The sequence below is a fragment of the Myodes glareolus genome, chromosome 4 (assembly GCF_982192425.1).
Source record: "Myodes glareolus chromosome 4, mMyoGla1.1, whole genome shotgun sequence".
Lineage (NCBI taxonomy): Eukaryota > Metazoa > Chordata > Mammalia > Rodentia > Cricetidae > Myodes > Myodes glareolus.
In genome coordinates this window covers 69,356,197-69,382,910 of record NC_142029.1, presented here as the reverse complement: position 1 = coordinate 69,382,910, position 26,714 = coordinate 69,356,197, and the positions used below count along the sequence as shown (strand labels likewise).

The 26,714-nt window shown below is 45.0% G+C and overlaps 1 protein-coding gene across 1 annotated transcript in view; it reads right to left on the bottom strand.

Moving 5' to 3' along the window:
• Clmp (CXADR like cell adhesion molecule) overlaps window positions 1-26,714 on the bottom strand; it is a 108,429-nt gene that overhangs the window by 23,664 nt on the left and 58,051 nt on the right. The window contains exon 2 of the mRNA XM_048417070.3: window positions 3,009-3,166. Within this exon, the coding sequence (XP_048273027.1) occupies window positions 3,009-3,166 (158 nt within the window). The remainder of the gene's footprint in view (window positions 1-3,008; window positions 3,167-26,714) is intronic.

The following is a 26,714-nucleotide window of genomic DNA, read 5'->3' as shown; positions in this document are numbered from 1 at the left end:
GGAGGCAGTGATATGATGGCCTCCTCACAGCTACATCCTGGCACCTAGAATGGCATAGAGTGCATGCTAAATAAATCTGTGGGTCTGAATGACAGAACAAATGGCCATTCTTAGATCGCCGGCTGAAAGTAAGTTAGGAAACTATGACTGCATAAAGCCAGGGGAGCCGTGGTTTTAAACCTACGCTAACTGCCTCACCCTTATGGTTGTTTGGCCAAATAAGTCAGCAGCTGGTTTTTCCCCCTTTACTGCAAATGAAAACATTCGGGCAACAGTCAGACGTGTGGTTGTTAAAGAGGTGTTCTGTGTGAGTGACGATAAACCACAAGCACCCACAAGAGAGAAACTATTCATCAATACCCTCTTTAGGATGGCGGCAGCATCTTCTCCACTGGGGTAGTAATGACGGCTGTAGGGTTGACTGTGGCCAGGTCGTGAGCTGGGGAGAGAGATCGGCTCAGCTCGAGCTCAAAGGTTAAGTGAGGCCTTGGATTACTAAGAAACATCAGAGGGAAGAGTTTCTGTCTCTGCTGACTCGAGAGGATTTTTGGTGAAAGCTGGCCAGTTGATTCAATATCGCAAATGGGCAGATACCTAGTGTGAGGTTCATCAAACTGACTTGGCAGGACCCTCACACAAAACAGCTTCCAGGACAGAAAAGGCAGCCCTAGATCACTTAGGACTTGGGAGTCGGACTCAAGTCTGGTCAGAGCAGAGCCTTTCTCAGGGTTGTTATTCTTTGGCTTTTATTCCAGGAACTCCCATTTACTCCGTTCAGAGCTGAGAATAGCATGTCTAGGGCTGACCAAGACATTCTCAGAGTAAACACAGTCAGGTTAAGGTGACCTTGCTCTGCAGAGAAAAGGTCGTCTTTGGAGGACGCGCTGTGAGGACAAGATGACAAGCAGGATCACACAACAAGGTGATGCAGGCAGCTGGGTAAGCAGGTTAGACTCTGTGTGATCCTGAGAGGTATTTTAGTGGGAACCTTAGCTTCTCCCAGCATAAACCCTCCTATGAAATTAGTAATAGGGACATTCAGAGGAAAGGACAAACTTTCTTTTTCTTGTCTTTTTTTTAAATCAGAGAAAGAAGCAAAGCTACATAAAAAAAGAAGGCAAGTTTAAAAGACTCCCCAAGTCATAGATTTTTTTTAAAAAAGTCATGGGACTGGAGAGATGGCTCAGTGGATAAGAGCACTGGCTGCTCTTCAAAAGGACCCGGGTTCAATTCCCAGCATCCGCATGGCAGCTCACAACTGTCTGTAACTCAAATTCCAGTGGATATGACACCTTCACATAGACACATGCATAGACACACAAGACTCATGTAAAACAAATCACAAAAATCTTATTTCACACAAGATGCAAGGCACTCTAGTAATCATAAAAAGGCATTATGCTAGACCATTTTGCCCAACCCTAGGCAAAAAGGATAGGAATATATTTAAGGTAAGATAGGTCCCATTTTGATATTCAATAGCTAGGTATATTAAATGCATGCTGAGTTTGTGACATTTCCTATTGGTTTATGGAAATATAACCTTATCCTAAGTTGATTAGCATTTCTTTTTCTTTTTCTTTTTAAATATTTATTTATTTATAATCTATACAGTGTTCTGCTGCACACCAGAAGAGGGCACCAGATTTCATTACAGATGGTTGTGAGTCATCATGTGTTTGCTGAGAATTGAACTCATGACCTTAGGAAGACCAACCAGTGCTCTTAACCACTGAGCCATCTCTCCAGCACCGTTGAATAGCATTTTTGCCTATGGAAAAATTTGCCCAATGGGATGTAGGACATACTTCCTCATTTGCATACTAAGTTCTAAAGATAGAGAGAGGTTCAGAAGAGTGGAGTTGACCTCAGACACACAGCAAGGCCAGACCTTATGAAGGGACATGCCACACAACTCAGACATACCAATACCTCTTAACATGGTTTTTCGGCCACTAGGGTAGACCACGACAAAAACATAGATGCCCCATAAATGTGTCTGTAAGAGCTGGTACTAATAGAACAGAACACATTCTAGATGTTAACATTCAGCAACACACCGCCAACTACTGTGTCTGACTGGTGTTTCTAAGGAATTAGGTTTCTTATCCATTCATTATTCCCAACCTTCCTCAGTCAGAGTCTGAGGAAAAGATGAGTCTTGGAATAAAAACGACCATGAGTTGCTGTGTGGGTGAAAACAGCACACTGTGGAGCACCTGAATGAGGGAGACCCTGGCTGCAGGCCGCCGAGGCAGAAAGGATGGTCACTGTAGGTAATTCAGTCACAGTCAGGCAGCGCAAGGCATCTTCAGGAGGCTGAGCACTGCTGCATTTGTCCACACTGCCGGAAACATGGGACACCAAAGCCCATCATGGCTCTGTCTACATTGAGTGTAGAAGTCCCAAGCCTGTGTCTTTATGTTTTGACTCAGAGCCAGCAATTGTCTCGTGGACTAGTCACATCTGTGAACAGCACTTGTCCCTCTGTGTCACGTGTTCTTTGCCATAGTCTATGATCTTTAGAACCTGGAAGTCATGACTATGTACAGCCAAAACCTGGGCAGGTGATGATGGTTTCAGAGAAGCAGGAGGAAAAGAGTTCTGGACTTGTAGTTCTACCCACTAGGTTGGGGAACAGGCTGCTCTGTCATGGACCCCTTCTGAGTTAAAGATGCTAAGAGCGCAGATGCCCTTCCCCAGTGCCAGGTGGCTGTGGGCTAGTTCTGCCCAACCCAAAGACTCTCACACCCTCACAACCCAAATACCCTCCTATTTTCCTGTCTCCTTTTGCAGACACGGTTTTACTATGTAACCCAGGCTAGCTTCAAGCTGGCGTTCTTCTTGCCTACACCTCCTGAGTGCTCTGATTATAGGTGTGTGCCACCCTGGTCCTCTTCTGTAGCCTTGCATGTGAAATCGTTCAGGCTACCGTTAGATGGGAAAGGTTTGAAGAAAGCAAATGTGAGGGCGGGGAGGAGAGCAGCTCTAGCGAGGAGGGTACTTACCACTTTTTGGTTCCCTTCATTATCCGTGAGCAGCCATTCAATGTCCAGGGTGTCTTTCTCTGGAAGCCCCAGCTGATGGTGACAGGGCAAGGTAACCTTTTCCTCTGCCACTCTCTTGATCTCAGTGTGAGTTCCCAACGTTCCAACATAATAGGATACTGGAAAGAGGAAAAACCTCTAATGAGCAACACAGACGCTGGATGATAGCACGGACGGGTCAGAGATCACAACAATAAGCCACGTGAGCTCCCATGGGCAAGAAAGGGGCAAGCCAAGGCGTTGGAGAGCCTAGGCTGGAAGTATTAGAAGTCTTTTGCTGCCCCTGGCTCCTACCAAGAGCAGAACCAAAGCGGCTTCAGAGTCCCTGGACTTCACCCTATTGGTGCCTATTGTCTTTCCTTGTTTTGGTGTTAGTTGGTTGTAGTTTATTGGTTTTTAATAATTTGTCTTTATTTCATGTGCATTCATGTTTTGCCTGCATGTATGTCTGTGTGAAGGTGTTGGATCCCCTGAAACTGGAGTTACAGACATTGTGATCTACCATGTGGTTGCTGGGAGTTGAACCTGGTCCTGTAGAAGAGAACCCAGTTCTCTTAACTGCTGAGCTGAGCCATCTCTTTAGCCTCTGGAGTTTTTTTTTCTTCTCTCTCTCTCTCTCTTTTTCTCTCTCCCTCCCTCCTTCCCTCCCTTTCTCCCTCCCTTCCTCTTTTTCTCCTTCCTTCCTTCCTTCCTTCCTTCCTTCCTTCCTTCCTTCCTTTCTTTCTTTCTTTCTTTCTTTCTTTCTTTCTTTCTTTCTTTCTTTCTTTCTTTCTCTCATGACAGAGTTTCATACCATAGCTCAGGCTGACTGTGAGTGTACTATCCAGCCCAGGTTAACCTCAAACTCGTGGCAACCCTCCTGCCTCACTAACCATCACAGTAAGTTCCCCTTCCTAGTTTTGCTGTTGTTTGCTTTTTAAAATCAGTTATAAGATCATTGTTGGGCCTGGTGGTATAGGCTTATAATCTGAGAAAATTTGGGTGGGTAAGGCAGAAGGATTAAAGGTTCAAGCCCAATTTAGGTCACAGAGGGAGTCGAAGGCCAACCTGGGCAATTTAGTGAGAACCTGTCTCTGAATAAACAGTGAAGACTGAGTCAGGCATGGTGGCTCACACTTTTAGTCCCAGAACTTGGGAAGCAGAGGCTGGCAGACCTCTGTGGGTTCAAGGCCAGCCTGGTCTACAGAGGAAGTTCCTGGACAGCTAAGGCTACACAGTGAGACCCTGTCTTGAAAATATCAAATATAAAAAAGGTGAAGAGAGGCTTGTGGATATAGCTCAGTTGTAGGTGTTTGCTTGTCACATGAGAGGACCCAGGTTCAGTCCCCAGTACCTTGGCAAACAACATAAAACAAAACCGAACGCTGTAAGTCTATGTCTCCATCTGTCTTCTCCTAGCAGAGGCTTCTGGAAGGATGGCGCTCATGGGAGCCCTGTGTTGAGCTACAGGCAACTTTTGTTCCTGAAGTTACAATCATTTAAGTAGGAGAGAACCTTCCAGCTTCTTATTTTTCATTGAGAACCGTCTTATTTTTCACATGAACTGCTCTAACCCCAGAGTTTTCCAGAGGCATGGACAAAAAGATGACAAACGCCATTGTAATAAAAAGGGAACTTATTCCTAATAGAAGGATTATGCAAAAGTAGAGAAGAGAAACTATGGGCAACCGATTATAGTAAGGGCATTATAAATATGAGAAACCCTGTATGTAAGGCATCTGTCTACTATAGTGTTGAGCACTTCGTGAATGAAAGGCTACTGCTGCTACTGCTAAGCGCCTCACTGGTCATGCTGCCACACATCTGGAATCCAGCTGCTCAGGGGCTAAGGGTAGGTGATCACTGGAACTTGGACATGACAGCGAGACCCTGCCTTTAAAATAAAGAAAACTGAGGACTGAGGATAGTGTCCTGTGCCTGAAATCCTAGCATTTGGAGGCTAAGGCAGAAGAATCAAAAGTTTGGGGCCACCTGGGTTAAAAAAATTTAAGAACAGCCGGGTAGTGGTAGTGCATGCCTTTAATCCCGGCATGCAGGACACAGAGACAGGAGGATCTTTGTGAGTTCAAGCCCAACCTGGTCTACAGAGCGAATTGCAGAGCTATAGAGAAACTCTGTCTGGAGAGAGAAAGAGAGAAAAAAATGAAGCGAAAAGAAAACCTTTCAGAAGATGGGACTAGACAGCTGGTCTAGCAGTGAAAAGCACTGGCTGTTCTTCCAGAGGACCTGAGCTCAGCTCCCAAGCCCCATGCCAGGCAGCTCACAACCCAACATCTGTTTCTTGCCACTTTCTGCCATGTGTACCCCAAACATCAAGTGCTCTTGGAACAAGTGTGGTGCCAAGTGGAAGACTGTGAGAGGAAGCCCACGTGTTACACTTGTATCTGAACAAACTGACGTGTTGCCCAGCTTATATGGCACAATCAGCTTAGAAATAATACTTTCGGTTTCCTTTTACTGCTTTCGTGAGAAAGGTTTTCTGTAGACTGACGTCTTTTTGCTTTTGGTTTTGCATTGTGGGTTTGAACACATGGCAGATAGTCAGTCAGGCCTATTTTACTGAGGAGCAGACTAAGGCCTAGGGACTAAGAATCCGGCTGTGAGATCCAGATAACCAACTCACTTGAGCAGAAGTTCTCTGTCACCTAATCCATTGTACCCCAATTTCCATACAGCTGCCCCCAGGAAAGCTGAGAAACTGGCCTGTCTGCATTGTACCGAGATGAGCTTGGAGGAGGAATCGCTAGCTTTTGTCTCTTCTGAAACCGGCGCAGTGGTCCCAGCCTCACACAAAGCTAGAGAACAGCACCCAAGTGTACCCAGTAGGCCCTTGCTATACGCGGAGTAAACCAATACAAACGATTGGCTGTGAGACTTGCCGAAAGAGGCCACTAGAGGGAAACCGAGGCTCAGATTTGGCAGATGTCCCCAGAGGACCGGAATGCGGTGTGGGTGGTGTGCTCTGACAGAAGTCTAGCTTCTATTTATAACACACCCAGAATTAAACAGAGCAGCACCAGGAGGGTGTCTCTGTGAATACAAATGACTTGAGCGAGGCAGGGAGCATCAATCGGAGCCTGCGAATCGGCTGTGATCCTTGAACCTCAAGCCCCTCCGACTCCAAGATGCCACCAGGATCTCTGCGGAGTTTTGTGACCCTTTTGTCTTCTCAGGATAATAATTATTGCCATATGTTGACTCTACAGTCTGGACTGGCAGGGGCCTTGGTAGTATTTGTGGGAGTTGCTTGCCATGTGCCTGCCATCTGGTGGGTGGGAGGGAAAGGGCAGTCCAGCCACCCTATGGCTAGTCTAGGAGTCCCTGGGGAACATGGAGTTTTTGGGGGCGGGGGATCCTTACAGATGGCGAAGCTTAAGAAGAAACTACAGCCTAGCTACGCTAGTAAGAAGCAGGGGTGCGGGGAAGGGGAGAGTTTCCGACATTTTGCCGTAGCATTGTCTGTGGGAAGAGGTGTTGGAAGGGGACTTTGGAAAGAAAAGCTTCCTGTGTTTAAGCAAAATGTTTTCCCGGAGCCGTGGGCTTTCCCCGGTGGGGCTTTTTACAGGCAGTCCCCACACTTAACCGGTGCTAGGGGAATTAACCTTTCTGCCCTAGTGTTACCAGCAGGCCCCTAGTCCTGGGACAGGCAGAGGAGCTGCCCTGGAAACAGCTCCCTACTGCTCCTCTGTAGCGAGGAAGGGGCTGCCTCTTAGAGGAGCTTTAAGTTTTGCTTTTTAAAACCTTGAGTTTCATTAGATTCTCTTGATTATTCCAGACCGCCTTCAAAAAGACCAGAGAAAACTTTTACGAAAACCATATTCTCTCTCTCTCTTTCTCTCTCTTATAGTTTATTGAGTATACCACATAAAACATAACGAACTGGCCAGTGACTCCAGCCTCCTTTTTCTCAATAGGGCTTTCCCACTTTTCCTGTGCCCCGTGCGTACAGACTCCCCACGTGTCCCCAGGTTCTGGGTAATGAGCTACAGAAATGATTACTGAATGTATAGTCACAGTAGGCTCTAGGAAAACCACAGAGCTTGGTGTAGGGGTTTAGATCTGAGTTATTTATCAGCCTGTGTAGGTCAGAGTTTACAAAATTAGATCGCCACAATAGGTTACTTATCCCATGGCAGAGATCGAAGTCTGTTCATGCATACTGTGTAGCGTTCAATGGAGTGCCCTCTAGTGGTGACAGTAATGTAGCCTCCCTTTCTTCAATTGATACTTCTTTTCTCAGTGGTTCTGGGACATTTAGCACTCATTAAACCTGAGCAAGAGGAGCTTGCCCATATTTTTTCTCTACCCAGGATGTGTGAGTAAGCCTCAGGAGAATGAAGCCCTCACGAATAGTTAGAGAAGAAAAAGGAAGGGCAGTTCCAGCACTTGTAAACCTGAGACAAAAGAAACCCTGGGTACTGTGACTTCAAAGTTAGCCAGCCTGGGCTGCAGTGGTCTATCCTGTCTAAAAACAAGACAATAAAAATAAAAGGGACTTCGGGAACCTTCTCATCAACCTCTCATTGCATAGACCAAGACTTAAGACTCAGAGACTCAAGCCAAGCTTGTAGGGTTCTGTACAGCGAGGGCTGTGTGTGTGGACTCACACGAGGGAGACATCCAGACTTTTCTGGAACACTGTATGCACTTCCTGAGGCACCATGATGCCTCGGCAAGAGTGAACTTTGGGATCACACCTGGATTCAGAGAATCCCCTGGCCTCTCTCAGCCTCTCTGCTCTGTAAAAAGGAAGATAAACAACACCAACATCCAAAGGGTGCTGGGAGGATTTTACATGGCCGGTGTCAAGGATCTCACAGAGCACCCACTCAGCAAAGGGTGGCTATAACTAATGACTGTCACACTGCACTGTAAACGACAGGGAGAAACAGGACAGCACTGGGGAAGCACAGCAGAATTGTGAGGGCTTTGGGAGGAGATAGGTCTGGGGAGAAGGGTATGGGCATGCCTTAGCTGCAGATGGAGGGAGCCCGGGCGGGGGGGGGTTCCTGGCCTCTTCTGCCAGTCTCCCCAACTCGCAGCCTCACTGCCAGCTTGTGAGGTTCCTCTTCTACCAAGAGAAGCATATGATTCCTCCCTAGCCTAGCACCTGGGCCAGCACAGGATCTGTTTATGAAGAGCTTCAGAAGAGAGGAGGAAAAGGGGAGCTGGAGAGATGGCTCAGCAGTTAAGAGCACTGACTTTTTGAATCTAGAGGACCCGGATTCAATTGCCAGGACCCACACGGCAGCTAACAACTGTCTGTCTGAACTCCAAGGTCTGACATACTCACACAGACATACATGAAGGCAAACACTAGTGCACATAAAATAAAAGTAAATAAATTATTCAGAGAGAGAGAGGGGGGGGAGAAGGCTGCATCAGCTATGAATTGCTAACCGCCAGAAACATTTCAATGACTTCTCGAATGTAAGCATATTTGGTATTTAGACAAAGCCTAAAGCTAAAGGAATGAGGCTTGAAGCTTGCCAGTGGAATTTCAAACATCTGGAAACTGGGATGATGTCTAGTTAGGATAGTCCCCACTCCCCAGATGATTTTTATTGCAGGACTTTCTAAGATAGTGGGGTGAGCACAAAGACCAAGCCATAGGCTGTGGTCAGGAGACCAGACACAGGGCCTCCTCCTCTTCATGTCTTAGCCCGAGGGCTGGTTTTAAAGAAACAATAGGAAGGAGAAAGGAGGGAAGGGAGGTGGAGATAAGGGAAAAGATGGCAAAGGGGATAAAAAGAGGAGGAAAGGGGGGCAGAGAGAGGGGAACAGAAGAGGGGGAAGGGAGAGCCCAGTGTTGATTTAAGAGTAACGGGGTAAGCTTTTATTCTGTTTCGTTACTGCAGTGCTGAGTAAGTGTTGGGCACATGTTTTTATCACAAACCACATGCCCAGCCCTAAGTTTTCTAGATGCAACAAAGGCTGATTCAAGATGAAGTCTCAAGCCAGGTGTGGCAGTGCACGCTGTTTATCCCAGCACTTGAAGGCAGACACTGGTGGATCACCGAGTTTGAAGGCAGCCTGGTCTACACAGTGAATTCCAGGCCAGCCAAGGCCATATTGTGAGACTACGTCTCAAAAGAGGGGAAAAAAGAAAGAAAAGATGAGGACCGACTATCCCCGGTGACAGACTGTCTCAGTCTGTGACTTCATGTCCACCCACACTAGAAACTTCCTCTCTTCACTTCCCAAGTGCAGATGGTGCTGGGGATACAAAGGTGTGGATCTCCTGTTCCCTAAAGTCCTTGGAAAGCTGATGGTTAGTGACTCCTTCAGTTAACTGAACAGCTAACTCAGCTCATTCAAACGCCTCCCAAGGGAGGCCCAGGACTACACAGTAAGTTATTGCTATCAGATGTGTTTAGAGAAGAGAAATCCGAGGGCACATAGAGGAAGCACAGTGGAGACAGCTCACTTCTGACCACTCTCTGTCCCTGAGATCACTGCCTTTACCTTGCAAAATCAGTGGGAAACAAAATAATTTCTATTAAATATATGCGCACCAAGCTAGGCAGACAAGTTCACCCGACTGGGTACTCTGGAGGTACATAACTGTCTTTTAGCTGGGATTCTGGGCCAGACACAAGGGGAAATTTAATAGAGACAAGTTGAAAGTTATACCCAGACACAAGCACACAAGACTGTGGATTAAGCCCAGACTGCACTCGTGTAACACGTGCTGTAATGTTACAGAGGAGGGGCAGTCCCATTCCACCTTATATGAGCCATGCTAGCAAGTGAGGCACCTTTGTGAGCAGGGCGAGGTGCTAAAAGCTGGGAGAGACTGATACAAAAACAAAAACAAAAACAAAAGATTGACTTCCGAGGAACATGGCTAGGACATGGCAAAGTTGGAGAAACGCACATAAAAAGTAGTTGGCACAGTTATAGGTGAGGGTCAGTGGGACAGAATACTATAGGACGGTGGGGCAGCTACCTTCCAACATTTAATAGGTTGCAAAAGAGCCAGGCTTGGAGGCCCAGACCTGTAATTCTAGCCACCGGGGAAGCTGAAGCAGGAGGCTCACAAGTTCAAGGTCTGCTTGGACTGTAGAGTGAGCCAAAGGCCTGCAAATTCCGGGGCAGTTTAGTGAGATTCTACATCACAATAAATAGTGAAAAGAGGGCGGAGACTAGAGCTCAGGGGTAGGTCCCTTGCCTAGCAGGCATAAGGCCCTAGGTCTAATCCCTAAAACAATAAGGAAAGAGTCTACCGAACAAGTAACAGGGTTTCCTGTGTGTGTGTGGGGGGGGGGGGAGCAGCTTCTGACGTGTCAGGAGGGCTCCTCATGTTTTTTATGTCATTCAGTGTGTGACTTGCTAATCTGTCTGTAGCTCAACCTCCCTCCTGGTTCCAGATCATCGAGAGACCAGTGACTGAGGTTAACAGACTACAACCTCAGCCAAGTGTACACATCTTAGGGTGCTGCCCGACTCGGCCAGAGTTACAGGAGACTCTTTTGAGGTCTTAGCCTCTAAACTTATCATGGCACCGCAGTTAATGAATGTCCATGATCTGTTTTCACTGAAAGTTCAATTGCACTTTATCAGATGCCAGATTTCTTTATGAACCAATACCTACGGGTATCATTTTTACCATATCCAACCTGATTTTCTATGTTCATAAGTTTGAGTGTGTGTGTAGGTCAGAAATCACACACACACACACACACACACACACACACACCCCATCTCTCAATGTTCTGGAACTCACCAAGCAGGCTAGACTGACTGGTTAAAAAGCCCCAGAAACCTGCCGGTTTTCACTGGAATTACAAGTGTGAGCCACTGCACCCGCGTTTTCTGCATGGATGCAAGGGATTGAGCTCAGATCCTCATGCTTGAGTGGCAGGCACTTTATCCACCGAGCCGTCTCTTCAGCCCCAACATGATCTTTTAAAATAAAAGTTTATCATGCCGTTTATATTTATGAATTTTTCATGTGAGAAAAAGGGCTTCTTTAGATTAAAAAAAAATCAAGTGCATCATAAACCTGTTGCATATTGTTCCTTGGGGCAGAATTATATCCTTATGGCATAACTGATTCAACAATAAAACAATGGATTGGGAGATTGATCTTCAGTTCTGTAATCACACATTACCTACACAATCACGTGATTCTCTTACAAGAGACGGAACAGCATCTGAGCTTAACATGTTGTGGTTGCTGGCCTTTTGTTTTGCAGGACTGGAGAAGGAACCCAGGACCTGGCACATGCCAAGCAAACACTCTGCCACCGAGCTCCACCCAGACCTGGAGCTAATGTGTTGAGAGACTTGCCGTTGATCATACTGTCTGATAGCAGAATGGGCTGCAGAATAGTACATTTTTCATTTGCATACAGTTATGCAGGGGCTACAAAGGGGGATCTTTATACGTGGATGTTAAACTGAATATGCAAAACGTTTCTTGTGGGGGAAGAATGAAGGAGAGTGAGGAAAAATGTATAGCTCAATTAAAAACAATAAATAAAATAAAATAAAAACCATTTCTCATTGTGAAGCATTTATCAACTTGATGTATTTATGCCATACAAGTAGGAAACACACAATGTGTGCTACTGTGTGCGAGTGTGGGTCCTCACCATGCCGAGCTCTTACGGTTTACCCAAAGGGCCTCTTTTGTTTTCTTATTTCCTTCCTTCCCTGAGCGCGCTCTTGGAAAGAATGCAGAAGAACTGGTCCCCAGCGCTGTGGCATTCCTTTCTGCTCTGGAGAGGCTTTAAGCCACACGGGGGCAGAAGGCACTCAGGGGGAATTAAATGTCCCACCTTGGTTTCTCCTAACAGAGCTCATAACTGGCAGAGAGTTAGACTCTCCTGGACTTTTGCTTGCTCAGCGCTGTGCAACCTTTGGTGTTATATGCTGAAACTACATGCACTTAATGCTCAAGGGCCCATGCAACAAATGGGCCCTCAGAAAAGAGCAGGTTTTTCAGAGAATTTTATCCAAGAAGTAGAAACTAGCAGTGTTTTAATAACTTCAGAACTGAAAAGGTTATCTTATATTTCTAAGTGTTTTGCCTATAAACATGTTGACGTATCACATGCATGACTGGTGCCCAAAGAGGCCTTTGAAGAGAGTGCTGGGTCCCCTTAAATTAGAGTTATAGCCATTTGTAAGCAATATGGGGTTGCTTGAAGCCAGGTCCTCTGTAAGAGCAGCCAGTGTTACCACACTGAGCCATATCTCTAACCCCGGTTTTTAATACATTTTAACACCTTAATGTCAACATTTTACCCTTGCAACTTAAACAGATGTGTGCTTTGTCTGTCAAGTCCAAAAACACTTATTTTAGCTGCAGAAAACACTATGAGAAAAAAAAAATAAAACCATTACTCAGATGCTGTGTAGCACTGTCACAGGGCAGAAAACAAAACGGATGAGGAGGGAAACTTGTCCCACCAAGCCGCGCAGTGGCACACGCTTTTAATTAACAGCACACGCCTTTAATCCCAGCACTTGGGAGGCAGATCTGAGTTCAAGGCCAGCCTAACCTACAGAATGAGTTCCAGGGCAACCAGAGCTACACAGAGAAACCTTGTGTCAAAACAAATAGCAACAATAACAAAAAGCAACAACAACAACAACAACAACACCACCACCCACAACCTGTGCCAGAGCCACACGCCTACAGTACTGACATTTGGGAGATGCCAGCAGGAGGATTGCTAAAAATAAAGGCCAACCTGGCTATAGAGTGAGTGAGAGCCTACCTCAAAACAAAACAAAAACAGAAGACTAAAGAATTGGCTGGAGACTCGGCTCAGCTGTTAAGAGCACTTGCTGCTTGCTCAATTACGACGCTCAGCATTTGGATCCCAGCACCCACATCAGGTGCTCACCAATGCCTGTAACTTTGGCGCCAAGGGAACTCTTCTGGCCTCTCCAGGCACACACACACACACACACACACACACACACACACACACACACACACACACACCATATATGTGTACTCACACAGACACATGTACACATACATAAATAAAATAACACAAATTAAAAACTAAAGAACAAAGTCCCCTCCCTCCCAAAATCAGATGGTTAGAGATGCAGAGATGTCAGTAGTTCAAGGCTCTCTCTGCCTTGAAATTTAGACTCTGTTCTAGGCCAATGATCTATCCTACCTACACAAACCTGGAATATGCTGGTTATTTGGGATCGAGACCCTCAAACTCGAGCAGGCATGTGGAAGATCATCTAAGTCACCGTCGAGGCTTTAAGCCAGTGAAGCAAGCTAGTCTGCATCAAAGATGTGTCAGACCGTTCATAGACAACGACTATTTCTGAGAATACGAACCACAGCGAAAATGTCCTGAAGTCATGACAGTGCTGAGCATCCAGCATCTTAGTACTGTATCTCACTATACCCAGGTATACTGATCCCACATTCCTGTAAACGAGCACCTAATCCCCTGCTTCTCTGGCTGCCACAAACTGACAAGGACTCTGACAATGTAGTTGGCATCCAAAGGGGAGTGGCCAGGAGCACTTCGTTGTTCACAAATACAGTGGCACTCTTGTGACTGTGTTAGGTACTGCCAGGAAGTGGAGAATCATCTTTTGTCTTTGAACAGATCCCAGTCCAACAGAGAAATGTGCAGGTACCAAATCCAGTTCAGCATGTGATGAGTATTGTGTGAGGGTCAGGAGTGCTCTAGGAATCCACAGGAGGAAGAACACAGAAAAGGCTGGATCTTGGGGCTGGAGAAATGGCTTTGCGGTTAAGAGCACTGACTGCTCTTCCAGAGGACCTGGGTTCAATTCCCAGCACCCACATGGCAGCTCACAACTGTCTGAAAATCCAGTTCCAGGGTACCTGACACCTTCACACCAATGCACATTAAATAAAAGATAAATAAATCTGGACCTTGAACTGGCTGGAGTTCTACATCTGCAAATGACAGGTGACGGCAGGCCATAAGCCGTGAGTAGCAGTCTGACTGCTGGGTATACCTAAGTCACCGAAATGACCCGAGTACAGGCATATTAGCCCCCTCATCCTGACAAGTTAGTGGAATGTGACGGTGGGAAGGGGGAGGGCCAGTAACATACAAGCTTCTCCACTGCAGACTGGAGGCTGACTAGGAATTAATTAACTTTTTTGTTTTTCTTTGTTAGGCCTCAGACTCAGGTATTCTGTCTGCCCTAGCCCTCCAAGTGCTGGGATTTCTAGTGTGTGTCATCACACGCAGTTTGAGGAGGTTCTACCCTTGTTTTTCAAATAATCATGGTCAAAGGAAGGAGATCACGTGGCTCACAAAGATCAGATCGCTCAGAAACATAGCAATCCTTGAGATCTCCTTCAGCAGCATCCTCATCCTCTGTGTGTGTACTCTGGCTCATGTATGCAAGAACACATACATATACAGCCCTGTCCAGAGTCCCCTGCAATCATGCCTGCGCCAATCCACAGATCAGCGAGAGAGCGTGTGTGTTTGATTATGAATGACACCTTCGGAGGTCTAGATCTTACGCGGGCTTATTACATCAGCATATCTATTTACAGCCTCTGTCTCACTCCAAGTGCTAAGGCACTTTCTAAATCTAAATCTTTTATTACTGATGGAGGAGATCTGAACAGAAGAGGGGACTTGGAAGTAAGCACTTCTTCAGAGGGTGACAGTGCATCGTTAGGGACCCATGACAATGAAGAATGGGGAGGATGTTGGTGTCTCAAATCCATGGATGCAGGAAAGCCGCCATCCAGTCTCTGTCTTATCACAGCTAGTAACAAACAGAGGGGGACTGGTTTGAGTTTTACCTCTTCTCCTTCCTCAGTCACTTTCTAGGAAGGGACAGCCGGGGCAGAGAACATAAACAAATGGACCAGCAGAGCAAGCCGTGTTTTCTACTCATGGGGAAATCCCACCCAGTATGATTAAAAATGACAATACAAACATGCTGTCGAATACATTTAACTCTCTCAGGTAGAAATGTTGCTTAACAATAGCTGATAATCTTTTTCTGATTTTATGTGTGTATGTGTGCAGCCACGTGAGAAAGTGCCACGCTGTACACGCGGAGGTCGCAGGACAATGGGTGCGACTCAAACAGCCACGCTTAGCATCTGGTGCCTTTACCCGCTGAGCCAACCTGCCATCCTTACAGAGCTTTCCCTTTGACTGAGGTTGGCTTCAAACTCATGGTTCATTCTCTCCGGTAGTTTCGTGAGTGACAGGATTACAGATCTGTACCATCACACTTAGACAGCTAAAGAGTTTTGGGGCATGTATATGCAGAAACGGCTACTTGATTAACATTTGTTTCCATTTTCCGTCTTTTCAGTAACCCTCATTTACACAGGCAGACATGGAATAGGAAGATTAGCTTGCTACAACCACACAATAAGGAATAGAAGCATAATTCTAATCCATCATTTTCAGAGAGAGAGAGAGAGAGATTCTTGGCAACATATTAACATCCCCCACACCCCCCAGTATATCTGGTTAATGAAAATTATATTGCTCTAGAGCAGTGGTCCTCAACCTTCCTAATGCTGCAACCCTTTAATACAGTTCCTCATGTTGTGGTGATCCCCAATTATAGCATTATTTCGTTGTTACTTTATAACTATAATTTTCCTACCATTATGAATCATAATGTAAACATCTGATACACAACCTCAAAGGCTCACCACCCACAGATTGAGAAACACTGTTCTAGAGTCTTCTCAAAACTTTTCTGGCTGGGCCGTGGTGGCGCATGCCTTTAATCCCAGTACTCAGGAGGCAGAGGCAGGCAGATCTCTGTGAGTTCAAGGCCAGCCTAGGCTATAGAGTGTATACCAGGACAGGTTCCAAAAGCTACACAGAGAAACCCTGTCTCAAACAAACAAACAAACAAGAGAAACCCCAAAACCTTTTCTGTATTCTCTTCTGCTCTTGGTTATATTCAGAGGTGTTTCTTTCTCAACCTTTCTCTGCTCAGGCTCCCTTTCAGTGCTATAAATGAACTCATACATCATCACTAGTGCTTGGAACAGATTAAATATTGTGATTAAACGATGGCATTTTAGCAGACTTTCCAAAATAATGAGATGAATTTCATGCCAATTAAAAGAAGGTGGGCACAACAGAAATACTTAGTACATGGCTCTGTTAATATAAGGCACAGAGATAAGAAAGAACTAATCTGGCCCAGGCATGGTGGCACACACCTTTAATCCCAGAGAGGCAGGTGGCTCTCTGAGTTCAAGTCAGCCTAGTTTGCAAAGTTCCAGAACAGACAGGGTTACACAAAGCAACATTGTCTCAGAAACAAAACAAAAAGAAAGAACTAGTCTGTGCGTAAAAGTCTAGACAGCTAAGGTACACACACACACACACACACACACACACATACACACACACACGTCAATCAGAACCCTATAAAGCAGTATTTATCTCATTTTACAGAGCAAAATCTAAGACTCAGGAAGGCTAATTTGCTTAAAGATCTCAGTGGTAATAACTGTTAAAACCAAGATTTCAACTCTAGCATTGTGACATGAAACCTGTGTTCTATAAGTGACATCAACTACAGGACAGTTCATATCACTCTGGTTGTGTATCTTTCTGGACTATGGCATCAGGAAAACTTTACAGGGTGCTCCTTTGTGATCAGGATGCAAAATCCCCAAAACTGTCTTCAGAGATTATGGCAAATGGAAAGTAGCAGTCACTTCCTGTACAACATTTGTAGGCAAAATTTCACTATCTGTTAGTAATTCTCTACAAGACTAAAGTTGCTAGTCTCTGAGTATTTGGGAGGAGCAGTTAGAATGTATTCTTATTAATGAGTTTATGAGAGCTACCAGATGCCCCAGTACCTTATCTAATACAGACCTTTTCAATTACGTCAAAAGAAGACATATAGGGGCTATCTCTTTAAAGATAGTTCAGCAGTTAAGAACACTGGATGCTTTTCTTTAAATAAATAATTTTATTTATTTGTTTATTTGTTTGATTATTTTAACATACCAATCCCAGTTCCCCCTCTTTCCTCTCCTCCCACTCACCCTGACCTGGCTGCTTCTTTTGAGAGGACTCTGTTCAATTCCCAGCAACTGCATGGATGCTCACAAATGTCTCTAACTCTGGCTCCAGAAGATCTGACACCCTCTTCTGATCTCCTCTGACACCAAGCATGAACAAGGTGTACAGATATATATGCTTATAAAAACACCCATACACACAAAAAATAATAAAAAGGAAAACATTAAGTTTCATATTAGATAAATTCTTAAAGACTGCAATAAATTTTGTGTGTGTGCTCACGCACGTGTGTGTGTGTGTGTGCATGTGTGCACGTCTTGTGCGTGTGGTGTCTGCGGAGGCCAGAAGATTGCAGTTAGATCTCCCTGGGATCCGGAATTGTAATAGCTGTAAACCATCTCACATGGGTGCTGGGAACCAAACTCTGCCCCGTGCGCGAGCAGCAAGTGTTCTTAAACCATGAGCAATCTCTCGCACCCTTTAGCAAGCTTTAATATACTTTTTACATTAAGTGTGTAAGCCAGCGGTTTCCAACTTTCTCAATGTTGTGACCTTTTAATACAGTTCCTCTTGGTATATAAAATGAGAAAAAAATAGTTTTTAAAAAAAAATAAATAAAAATACAGTTCCTCATGTTGTGGTGATCCCCAGCTATAAAATTATCTTTGTTGCTACTTCATAACTGTAATTTTGCCAGTTTTGAATCGTAATGTAAATATCTAATAGGCGACCCCTGTGAAAGACGGTCTTGACTCACGGATTGAGAACTACTGATGTAAGCAGAGCCATGGTCAAATTCGACTGTCTTTTCCCCCCTCCCTCCCTCCCCCCTCCTTCCCTCCCTCCCTCCCTCCCTCCCTCCCTCCCTTCTTTCTTTCTTTCTTCCCCACAAGGAAATTTCTAAGAACATCTTTCTTCCAGAGTCTGAATAATGATGTCTAGTAGAATCTGGGTCCTGGTTGGCGTGGTGCTACTTAATGACAGAGTCCCGGCAAACAGCCCAAACTGGACATCAGCTTCTCACATCGAGGTGGTAGGACAACCCCAGCCTTGCTTCCCAATGCTCAGTGTACTTGGAAGGCAGCATGCCTTGGCAGGGGAGAGTTCGTAAAGGCAGGTAGGTGGTTCCCGAGCTTTCCTTTCCTGGGTCCTGGCACTAGCCCACACCCAGATGACTCACAGGGCGACTTCATGCTCCTCTGTTCCTCCTCCACTCATGGTTTCCCTTCACACAATCTAGCTGTGAGTCTCATGTTTGTCTTGTCAGGGGGACATCTTTGCAATTCCGTCAGAGCTGAAAAACAGTTTGGGCAGACCTCCCTCCCTGCAGACCTAGCATCTTTCATGCTGGGGGTGGAAAGAGAGCGAAGAAGGAGAAATCACACACATGGAAAACAGCCATGTGCTTCCCATCCAGGATGAGTATCCCCATCTAGTTAACTAGTAGCATCCCTTAAAAGGTTTGCTTTTTAATGTAGGCATAAGATAAATAAACATTCAAACAGAACGAAAGGAACACAGTAGAAAGTAAAGCTTCTTTTCATACCTGTCCCTCTCTTCCCTTCTACTCCTTGCAAGTTACTGTGCATTCTGTGTGCCACACTGGGTTTGCCATTTGGCTGGACACAGGCTGTTCGGTTAAATATTGATTTTGCTCAAATATCAGATAGCATTGTTCCATTAGTGTGGTTGATACTTGGTCCTGATTGCCAGCTTGGTTGGGTGGAGAAATGCCCAGGAGATGAGTAAAACACAACTCTAGATATGTCTTTGAGAACATTTTTAGAGAGGAACTTCCTGTGGGTATAAGAGTGGTGCTGGCCCTCAGGCTAGAATCAGGACTCCCCACCTCCTGGCACCTTGTCCCCCATGAGGTGGGCAGCCTGTGCCACGAGCTTCTACTGCCATGATGTCCTGTCTCACCACAGGCATAGAATCACTGGAGGAGCAAGTTTTAGGCTCTTTTGGCCATCTCTAGAGTTGTCACATTTACTATGAGTCTCCGTGTGACCAGCCTTCCTTCCTTCGTCCTTCCTTCCTCCCTTCCCTCCCTCCCTCCCTCCCTCCCTCCCTCCCTCCCTCCCTCCCTCCCTCCCTCCCTCCCTCCCTCCTTCCTTCCTTCCTTCCTTCCTCCTTCCTTTCTCTTTTAATTCATTTGTTGTCAAGTCATTTAGCATGAAGACTTATTTCGTGTATCAGGAAATCTTATTCGCACAACTTCTTTCTGGAGTTCCCTTTTAGCTGTGAGGCCTCCTGGATGGGTCCTCTCATTTTCATGTCTTTTCTCTCCCGTCGCTCCACTGAGCTGTTCCAAGGATCTTTCTTTGGACTCTCTTGGGAAGCATTATAAGAAAGCTGTTAGATCTGATCATTCACATAGCAGACCTTTTCTTTTTCTGGCTGTATAATTTTCAGGGTCTTCCTCTTCATCTTCACATCTTAGTTTGCTCAACTACAAGATGGGGAAAATAAGCGTACAGAATCTATGGGCATTAAATATAAATAAAAGTTGTGCATGGTGGCATACACTTTTAATCTCAATGGGTGTATCTTTGTGAGTTCGAGGCTAGCCAGGGATATAGAGAGATGCTATCTCAAAAAAAGAAAAAAAAAACCAAAAAGCAAAAAAACAAACCCAACTGTAGATTGTGAGAATTCAGTTAGTTTAAAGACACTTCTGCTACATAATAAAAATTCAGTAAATACTGCCATTATTGCTATTATTGTTGTTATTACCTGTTCCTCCTAAATAATATCCTATTTTTAAGCACTCATCCTATTTATGTCTCTCAGATATTAAACAGTGTTCCTTGCATCTCTCTCTCTCTCTCTCTCTCTCTCTCCTCAGATGTCTTGGGAAGAGAGAGAGCAGTTTGATGGTGCTGTGAATACACGGGCTTGGTCCATGCTTGGTCCGAGTGGTGGTGTCTGTAAGTCCTTTCTGTTTTTTTCCCCGGGGAGGGATTGTGTTCCTCCAGGGTCTTGTGAGACACAGGTTAGACTTGTCTTTGTTAGATGGCCGAGGATGTCCTTGAACTGCTAACCCTCCGACCTCTGCCCCTCAAGTGCTTAGATAATAGGCATGTGACACTGCATCCAGAGAGGCTTTTTTAAAAAAAAGATTTATTTATTATATATACAATGTTCTGTCTGCATGTATGTCTGTGTACCAGAAGAGGGCACCAGATCTCATTATAGATGATTGTGAGCCATCATGTGTTTGCTGGGAATTGAATTCAAGACCTCTGGAAAGCAGTCAGTGCTCATAACTCCTGAGCCATCTCTCTAGCTTTCAGCTGTTTGTCAACAAGAGGACTCTTTGGTGAGGACTGTGAATGACGCAGAGCAGCTTCAGGGGAAAGGCCTACAGACCCTGCCTTTGCATTGGGCCTCATGCTTCTGTGTCTGATTTCCTAAATGTCCCTACTGGGATAACAGAGAATTTGGGGGTGTCTATGTGGAAGGTGTAGGAACAGAAAGCCTAAGTATCCCATACCCTTTCTGAGACAAGGTCTCGTGTGGCCCAAGGCTGGCTCTAAACTCCTGATGCTCCCATCTTCCTCTCCTAAACCTGGAATTATGGAAATGTGCCACCACACTTTGCTTAACTACCCACCCCTTTTTTGGGGGGACTGTTTTGTTTTATTTTGTTTGTTTTTTTGAGACAAGGTTTCTCTGTGTAACTTCGGTGCCGATCCTGGAACTTGCTCTGTAGACCAGGTTGGCCTCGAACTCACAGAGATCTGCCTGCCTCTGCCTCCTGAGTGCTCGGATTAAAGGCATGCACTGACCGGCTTTAACTACCCAGTTTAAAAGCATATCTCTCACCCCCAGCTGTGAGCCCCAGGCCTCAGCTCATCTCTCTGTTGTACCTGGTTTTCTGACAATGGACTGGCTTGTTCCCCATAAGTACTGCATCTTCACCACTGGACTCCAGCACAGCTGTTTCTCTCTCTATGCCCTCATCAGTAACACTCCACTTCTCCTCTACTTTTCTTTCCTTCCCCATCCTCTTGTCCCTGTGAACTCACATCCATTTCGTTCCTTTGTTTTCATCTTAATGGGAGTTGAGAGAAGAAACAGGAAAGTGCTACGTCCAATCTGCTGCTGCCTATATTCAGTATTTGAAGGGGAGGGCACGTCGGCATCTCCTTTCCTTTGTTGTTGAGAACATCTAAAACTTGAATCTGTCTGTGACTTTTCATCCTCCCATTTCCTGTACGACAGTCATCTTTGCTGACTCCAGTCCCTCGGCTGCCAGACTGCTCGCGGTAGTGCTGCCCGACTCTGCTCCGCAGAGGACAGCCCTTGGAGAGAAGGACAGCTGGTCCTTGTGCTCAGCAGCTCCTGTGGGATCCCGGGTGGTCACACTCAGGCTGGGAACCATTTCTGTTGCAACACCCTCTGCCCAGCGTGAGACCAGAGGAGAAAGAGCTCCTGTTTGCCATTAGGCTCTGCTTCTCCACAGAAGGTACTGGAAGAATTGAAAGCAAATCTCCACAAGAATGAGCAAACTGCCGATTACACTCCCAGTCAGTCAGTCAGTCAGTCTGTCTGTCTGTCCATTTTGTTTGCTTCAAGATAGGGTCTTGCTACATAACTTATGCTGGCTTCAAACTGTTCACCCTCCTGCCTCACGCTTCTACATTTATTTGATTATAAGACAAGGTCTCACGATGACGCTCAGGCTAGCCTTGAACTCTTGGGTTCCAATGATCTTTCTGCCGCAATCTCCCAAACAGTCAGAATCACAGACACACAGGACTATTGTGCCTACCTTTGCTATCTCCTCACCCCACGCCACTCTGTGGTCCCACTAGTGTACTATCGTTTTTACCTAAGAAACCACAGGAGGAAAAACAGTGTGGGTTTTTTTTAAAATCTATTTTTAACATTTAATTTGAGATTTTTTTCCCTTGAAATAAGGATAGCTTTAATCATCTCAGGTTAAAAATCATTAGACATAAGTTTCTGGTAGGATCTTGGCCACCCAGTACTTTCCAATAAAAATCCATGTGGGTTTTTTTAAAAATTTTCTTTTTTTCTCTTTCTTCTTTCCCCTGCTGTTCTCACTTCCTCTTTTCTTCTTTTCTTTCAATTTAACAGACTCTCTGAGCTTAAGGTATTTTTGGTTCAGACTAGGGAAAGTGAATGAAGGTTTTCAGACGCTAAGAAAGTACAGAAGTCCTCTGGATGAGTGAGCTGAATGAACCATCACTGCAGTGTAAGCAAAGCCTCTGCCCAGCACAGCGCTTTCTCCGCCCTCATCTCTTTTGCTGTGTCTGCACTTGGAAACCCTTCTAAAGACTGAGGTCTGCTTAGGGAAAATATTTGCTTAAATCTTTCATTTTTTTTCTCTGTGATCTTTAAAAAACCACTATGGTTTTTAGTTTTGTAATCAGCTTTTCTGGGCATATCAAATTTGCCTCCAGCTGTGCCCTTTCTAGGGCATGAACTCTGCCAAATTCTAGGAGATATCTGATATTTCTGTGCTTGAGAAGTTGGTGGTAAGGTCTGTGAGAGGACCCAGGGATACATAGGCAAAGGTCTCAGCCCTTAGTTCCCGTATCAGCCAGTGAGTAGGCAACCGGACCATATACTGTTCCCAGCATCGTTCAGGGCTTCCGTTATGACACAAACAGGATTGATTGACATGGGATCCCTTCTCCCTGCCCTCATGGAGCATCCAATAGAGTTTTGAGGCTTATGAGAGAAGCCATAAACCTTGTTCAGCAGCGAAAACCTGGCACCTCTTTGAGGGCCACAGGAGCCTGCAGGAGATGGTATTGAAAGAATGCTAAAATCAGGGGAGGGAGTAAAGCTTCCCTGCAAAGGACCATGGCATTTCAGAAGGCAGGACAGTGACAGAAGAGAGACTGTGACTCACAGAGGTAGGGGTGAGGTAGGAGAGCTGGGTGTTTGGTGGGGAGTGAACCGATCAGTCAAGGTTGAATTACAAGGGGAAGGGGAACTAGGGGGAAAGGAGGGAGCTGGCCTTGAGGACAGCCCCCTACCCCTGACACACACTGTTCTTTTTAGCTTAGCAGGAAACCTCTGTTTTTATTGGCAGTTTTCCAGTTGACAGGTTTACCATTCCTTGAGATGACTGCAGACACAGGCTGACATCTACTTCTGCCCTCTTGCTACTGTGACCCCTCTTATCGCTCCAGGTGGGATGCATAGTCCCAGGTGAGTAAACTGAGATGACAGGAGGTCTGGGTAGATTTCACCCAACGGGAGGCCTGTCTGGCTTTTGATGCTAGAAGGGTCAAAGCTCTACTTCTCTGGGTTGTAGCTCTAAATAAGCTAAAGATGCTGCACCCTTGTACCCTTGTTTTGTTATCTCTCTCTCTGTCTCTGTGTGTGTGTGTGTGTGTGTGTGTACTTGTGCAAGCACATGCGTGCATGCATGTGTGTTCTGAGACAAGGACTAATCAGATAGTCCAAGCTGGCCTTGCACTCACAATCACCCTGCTTCTACAACCCAAGTCCTAGGGATATAGGTGCGTGTGCATCACCACATCTACGTACTCTCTATCACTTTTTAGGTATCTGGTCACGTCCTTTTATGTCCATCATTTATTCACTTGATTGGGTTTGTTGCTTATTAAACAATAATGTTTATTGGGTAAATGTCAAGTACCAGTAAAGGTTTAAAAATGTGTAAAAGTACCAGCAATAAACAAAGCGGATATTCTTTTTGGTATGTCCTTCTCCAAAGCTATGCTCAAAACCAGAATAATGGCAGATGCAGAAAATCATGACTTCTGGACCAGCCTGGGCTACATACCCTGTTCCAAGAAACCACAAACAAAGGCAAGGAATGAGTAGTAGGCTAGGACCACTTGGATTTACAGTGATTATGTAATCTGTAGTCTGTGTGTAACGGGAATAAGAATGACTCCCATGATTTGAATGTTTACGTTTGAAAGGATTAGAAGGATTAGGAGGTGTGGCCTTGTTAGAGTAGGTGTGTTACTGGGGATGGGATTGGAGGTTTCAAAAGCCCACCAGCCCAGTCTCTCTCCCTCTGCCTGCAGATCAGGATGCAGCTCTCAGCGGCTGCTCTAGTGTTGCCATGCCCCGTGCAAGATGACAATGGGCTAGCCCTCTGAAACTGTAAGCCAGCCCACAGTTAGATTCTTTCTTTAATAAGAATGGCCTTGGTCATGCTTCTCTTCACAGTAATAGAACAGTGGTTAAGATGGCTAGGTGGTGGTGACGCGCACCTTTAATCCCAGCACTTAGAGGCAGAGGCAGGCGGATCTCTGTGAGTTCGAGACCAACCTGGACTACAAGAGCTAGTTTCATGACAGACTACAAAGCTACAGAGGAACCCTGTCCTAAAAAACGAAACAAAAAAACAAAAAAACAAAAAAAAACAAAAAAAACCCCCACAAAACCACCCCCTCCAAAAAAAAAAAAAAAAAAAAAGAGAAAGAAAGAAAAGAAAAAGAAAAACCAAAAAACCAAAACCAACCAAACAAAAAGACCTCAATGACTAAGGCATTGTGTAATGAATATTCTCCTGGAGTTCTGGAGTGTCATTTTTTGAATGGTCAGTAAGTAAATAAAATTTTTTTTTCTTCTCTAGCCAGTGTGTTTTGTGTGTGTGTGTGTGTGTGTGTGTGTGTGTATGTGTATGTGTATGTGTTTTATATATGGGTGTGTATGTGTGGGTGTATTCCTAGCTATCCTGAAACTTTGCTTGGTAGACCAGGCTAACCTTGAATTTAGACATCCACCTACCTCTGCCTCTGCTGGGATTAGAGGCATGTACCAACCACACCCATATTAATTTCTTGTTTTAAAAAATTAAAAAAATAGAGAGATGGGTCAGCAAAATGGTTCAGTGGTGAAGGAATTTGATGCCAAGCCTGATGATATAAGTTTAGCCCACAGGGTAGGAGAGAGCTAACTCCACAAGTTATTCTCTGCTTGCTACACGTACACTTAGGCATACATGTGCTTAGGCACACACACACACACACACACACACACACACACTTCATGAGTATTTTTAAAGAAATGCTTCCTTGTGTCTGGAGAAATAGCTCAGTGGTTCACAGACTTTAGTGTTCTTGCAGAAGGCCTACGTTCATTTCTCAGCATCCATGCTGGGTGGTGGCTCAGGTGACTCATCACCTCCTGTAACTCTAGTTCCAAGGGGACCTGATACCTCTGACCTCCAGGGGCACCTGTACACACATGCAAATGTGCAGAAACAGATACATACACAGAAAAAAAATGAATGAATAAATAAATAAATAAGAAAAAAGAAGGAAAGGAAATTCATGTTTATGTCATATTCTAACCCCACCCCCGCCCCAGGTAAGGTCACTTCTCACATGAATTTTTGCATTTATAACAATGCTTGTCATCAATAGGCATTCAGTAAATATAAGCTGACCTGATTAGTTTTCAGAAGAACATGCAAATTGCCTGGAAAGCTCATCTGAAAGCATTAATTATTTTATTCATTCATCTCTTCATGAATTAATTAAATATTAGTTTTCTATTTCTGAGGTAGGTTATGAAGATAGTAGCAGAAGAAACAGATCTAGCCGCCTCCTCTCCTATAAAACTTATAATTGAAGAAGACACCTAGGAATAAAAGAAAAACACTTAATTACAAGTATTTAATTACATTGAATAGGATAGATTAGCTGTATAAATGTGAAGAATTCTGTATGGGAAAAGTATAGGGAGTTGTGGATATATAAGAATTCTGTCTTTGAATACCGAGGTTATTTTTTCCTGTGCTGGGATCAAAACCAGGGCTTTACACATGCTGACAAATGTCATACTGAGCCCCAGTCCCAGCTCATCAAGACCTCTCTGTACTATATCTTGACCCTGTTCCACTTCCAGAATACTCACGTCTCTTCCAGAGTGAAGATAAGCCTCAACATACCGGGGGAGAGAACTGATGGTCAGGTGTTCTCTCCAGCCTTTAGATAAAGAGTTCAACCTTCCAGGAACTAGAATCCAATCCCCCCCCCTTTTTTAAGTTATTTTTATTTTATTCTTTTATGTGTACAGGTATTATGTCGGCATGTGTGTCTATGTACCCTGTGCAAGGAAGGCCCACAATGACAGGAGAGGGTGCTGGATCTGTTGGAACTGGAGTTACAGACAGTTGTGAACTGCCTGTGGGTGCTGGGCATTGGACCCTAGGGAGAGCAGTGAGCACTCTTACATGCTGAGCCATCTCTGCAGCCTGAGGAACCAATTCTGTGAGGACTCTTTCAGAAACTGGAGAGTGGGAACCTTTCTCAACACATTTCAATCACTATACCTCTAAGCCTAAACCCAAAGAGAGCAGACATAGAAAAGAGAACGTTTCAGACCAGTGACCCTCCGAACATGGAAACAATTAGAAATTAATCGGATCTGCTCAAGCAGCCGATACTGAGAACGACACTCTGGATCACATGTGTTTCGCCCTCAGAGTCTGAACTGGCTCTAACCAATCCCCCCAAACCCAAACCAAACACAGAACAAAAAACCCCAATCATTGCAATTCCCACATTTGTGGACTAAACAAGAAAAACCAGTTTCTCAGAAGATGAAAAAGCATTTAATAGCCAGGGGTAGTGACCCACATCTTTAATCTCAGTACTCAGAAGGCAGAAGATGGTTTATCTCTGTGAGTTTAGGACCAGCATGGGCTATA